Source organism: Olea europaea, unplaced genomic scaffold (assembly GCF_002742605.1).
Source record: "Olea europaea var. sylvestris unplaced genomic scaffold, O_europaea_v1 scaffold12161, whole genome shotgun sequence".
Taxonomy (NCBI): domain Eukaryota; kingdom Viridiplantae; phylum Streptophyta; class Magnoliopsida; order Lamiales; family Oleaceae; genus Olea; species Olea europaea.
This window is the reverse complement of record NW_019229588.1, coordinates 1-3,421: the sequence shown is the minus strand read 5'-3', so window position 1 is coordinate 3,421 and position 3,421 is coordinate 1. Positions and strand designations below refer to the sequence as shown.

The 3,421-nt window shown below is 36.7% G+C and overlaps 1 protein-coding gene across 1 annotated transcript; it reads left to right on the top strand.

Annotated features, from left to right (window-relative positions):
• Positions 1–20: 20 nt before the first annotated feature.
• LOC111374210 (4-hydroxy-tetrahydrodipicolinate synthase, chloroplastic-like) lies at positions 21–3,231 on the top strand. Its single transcript, XM_022996855.1, has 3 exons — positions 21–388; positions 946–1,029; positions 2,099–3,231. Exons 1-3 carry the CDS (start codon positions 303–305, stop codon positions 3,024–3,026), a joined length of 1,098 nt encoding a protein of 365 aa, XP_022852623.1. The 5' UTR covers positions 21–302; the 3' UTR covers positions 3,027–3,231.
• The last annotated feature ends 190 nt before the right edge of the window (positions 3,232–3,421 follow it).

Sequence of the window (3,421 nt, the reverse complement as noted above, 5' to 3'; positions counted from 1 at the left end):
CCCACGCACGATCACAAATGCCGCCGTCATAATCTCCTACCGCCTATAGCCACCGTATTCTGACGTCATGCTCAGCGCATCTGCCACCGCCCAATCCACAGCCGCTCTCTTCAACCTCCCTCCCACCACCACCTCAATTACAATCATCGCAATCACAAGCACTATCATTTCCATTTTAACTATTAACACCATCGGAGTTTTCTGAATTCACTTTTCTCATTGGAATTTAATTATAAGCTAAATAAAGCCCTCTTCATTTATATACTCAAGTATCTTCGGTCTACACGTATTTAATTCTCGATATGTTGGCGGTGTATCAGCAATTTTCTGCCTTCAGAAGCTTAAAGGAAGCCGCTTCACAGTTTCAGCATCTTGATAACCACAAAAGGTCACATTTCCTTAGTTGCTAATTAATAATAAATTATTTGATGCTAGAGATTGTTTGTTTAATTCAGTTGATGGAGACACTTTGATTGTTTAGCGCTTGTTTGAGCCTCATTCTTTGGAAAAAATACATTTTTACCCAGTATTTTGACATCATTTTAACCACGATTTCTTCGATAAAATTATTACATAAAAACCTTAAATTTTTTCTTATTTTTTAACTGCACATTTCACATGATTGCACTATCCAAAAATGCATTTTCTTGACAAAAATGGAGCTCAAACAAGGGTTTAATTAATTCACGAAGATTCTTACTTTTGTCTTATTGTTTATCTGCTGAGTATCATTCTTTATTTGAGGTACAGATAAGAAAAATTAAAGTTTGCGCTTAGATTTTTGCTCATGCAAATACAAGTAATTTTTTTTCGCCCTGTAATTTCTTTGTTAATTTAGCATACGTTGCCGATTTAAAGGAAAGTGGGTGCCACAATTCTTCTTGCTGCAGTGAGTGCGTCTACTTTATCTCACTGATTCGGATTTCTATCTCTACTAATATGTAGGAGGAATGCAAAATGGAGGTCACCAAGAGCAGCCATAATTCCTAATTTTCATCTCCCAATGCGTAGTTATGAAGTTAAAAATCGGTAACCATTACCCTTTGTTTTTAAGCTTTAGACCTTCGCATTCATCTTTTGTTACTTTTAATAGGACAGAAAAGGTGCTGATTCAGGTTTACTTGTCCTTGCAAATCAATTTTCCTTTATAAGGTCGTACTTTACTTGAATTTAATGTTGGATTTTTCACGGCCTAAAGTCTGAAGTATGCTGACGCAATTTGTTTCTTTAGATGATTAAATCTGAAATTTACACTTTCAAAGTGTTGTTGATCCTTACATTACGAGTTGAAATATTTCACTTATTCTTTCTAGTCGAGTAAATATAAACTAATGGTTTGTTTGTCAACCATTTTTCCACATTTTACGACATCATTTTTTCTACAATACTCATTTTCAACCACAGATTCTTCGTTAAAATAATATTACACGTAAATAAAAAGCTTTTCATTCTTTTTTAACCACACATTTCATCACCAATCACTATTCCATAATTCATTACTCACAAATAATGGAGCACAAAACAAGAACTAACTACTGTACATCCTGATAAATGATACTTCTCACTTAAATGATAATAGTACGTTGGATACCTTTGGTGTGAATCACTAATTTGCGGACCCACCTGCAAAAAGATTGATTGATTTATGATTATGAACATGCAGCTGCCAGCATCTTTGTTGGCTCTCTTTGGTTGAGATTTTTTAGTTTGTACTGTCTTAACTCTAAAATGTAGTTTAGTAATTGATTTGTGTCATCTAGACGTGCTTGCACTTGTTACTTGTTAATTTATAATTAATGGTCTCCCGCTTCAGTGATTTACTACTTATGGTTGCCTCTTTTTTCATGTGTACTTTGAGTATTAGGTGTACTAAGAACGATTTTATGTAAGAAGGAAATGATTTTAAAATATATTGTCTGTATGGTATTTGTGAAAGAAAACATTTTTCACATTACAGTGGAGGATTATTTTATACAAGAAATATGGCCTTGTGCATCAATAATTACTTTCTGAAAGAATTACCGAAGAAAAGATAGATCCTGTTCTAAGATAATACAATGTTTTAGACGTGAGTACCTCTTCTCCCTTTTGTTTGTAGGACTAATACGGAAGACATAAAGTCACTTCGACTGATAACAGCCATTAAAACCCCGTATCTTCCAGATGGCAGATTCGATCTGGAAGCTTATGATGCCTTGGTGAATATGCAGATTGAACATGGTGCTGAGGGTGTGATTGTTGGTGGCACCACCGGTGAAGGCCAGTTGATGAGCTGGGACGAACATATAATGCTCATCGGTCACACTGTCAACTGTTTTGGTGCTTCCATAAAGGTTATTGGAAATACAGGAAGCAACTCAACTCGAGAAGCAATGCATGCTACCGAACAAGGCTTTGCCGTTGGAATGCATGCAGCTCTTCATATCAATCCTTACTATGGGAAGACCTCGTTGGAGGGGTTGATTTCTCACTTTGAGAGTGTACTTCCCATGGGCCCTACAATCATATACAACGTGCCATCACGAACTGGCCAAGATATTCCCCCATCTGTGATTCAAACTGTGGCATGGAGTCCCAACTTGGCTGGTGTCAAGGAATGTGTTGGGAATGATAGGATAGATCAGTATATGAGTGACGGGATTACCGTTTGGAGTGGAAACGACGATCAGTGCCATGATTCGAGGTGGGATTATGGAGCTGCGGGCGTGATATCAGTTACTAGCAACTTGGTTCCTGGTCTTATGAGAGACCTCATGTTCCAGGGGAAGAATCCATTGTTGAATTCAAAACTCCTGCCTCTTATTGATTGGCTTTTTCACGAGCCAAATCCTATTGGCTTAAATACAGCTCTTGCTCAGCTTGGAGTTGTGAGGCCAGTTTTCCGCTTACCATACGTACCTCTTCCTTTGGCAAAGAGAGTGGAGTTTGTGAGTATAGTGAAGGAGCTCGGACGGGAGAATTTTGTTGGAGAGAAAGATGTTCAGGTTCTGGACGACAATGACTTCATTTTGATCGGTCGATATTAGCTGATATTTAGTGCGAGAGAACTAGGTTGGTTCTGGTTTTGTTGTTGTTCTTGAATTCCATTTTTGAACATTAAAATAACTGTTTTAAATGTGTTGGCTTTTTTGTGACTTGTGTAAAACTGACATGTCCTAGTTTTGTATTGCTACTAAGTGTTTGTAAATTATTCTCTCACCAATATCAGAACAGATTCGTTTATTTGTTTGATTTTCTGCTTCTTTCAATTTTCTCAATTCAAACTTATTATGGTTATGTTGAAGGAAATGGGTTGCCCCCATTCTTCATTCCCCGGCTGTCCTTTTTGATCTTAGATCTCATTTGACTAAGCTTAAAATTGATTTTTCTTGAAAAATTGTGGTGTGTTTTGAATTTGTCTGAAGTAAAAAAAAAAAAAAAA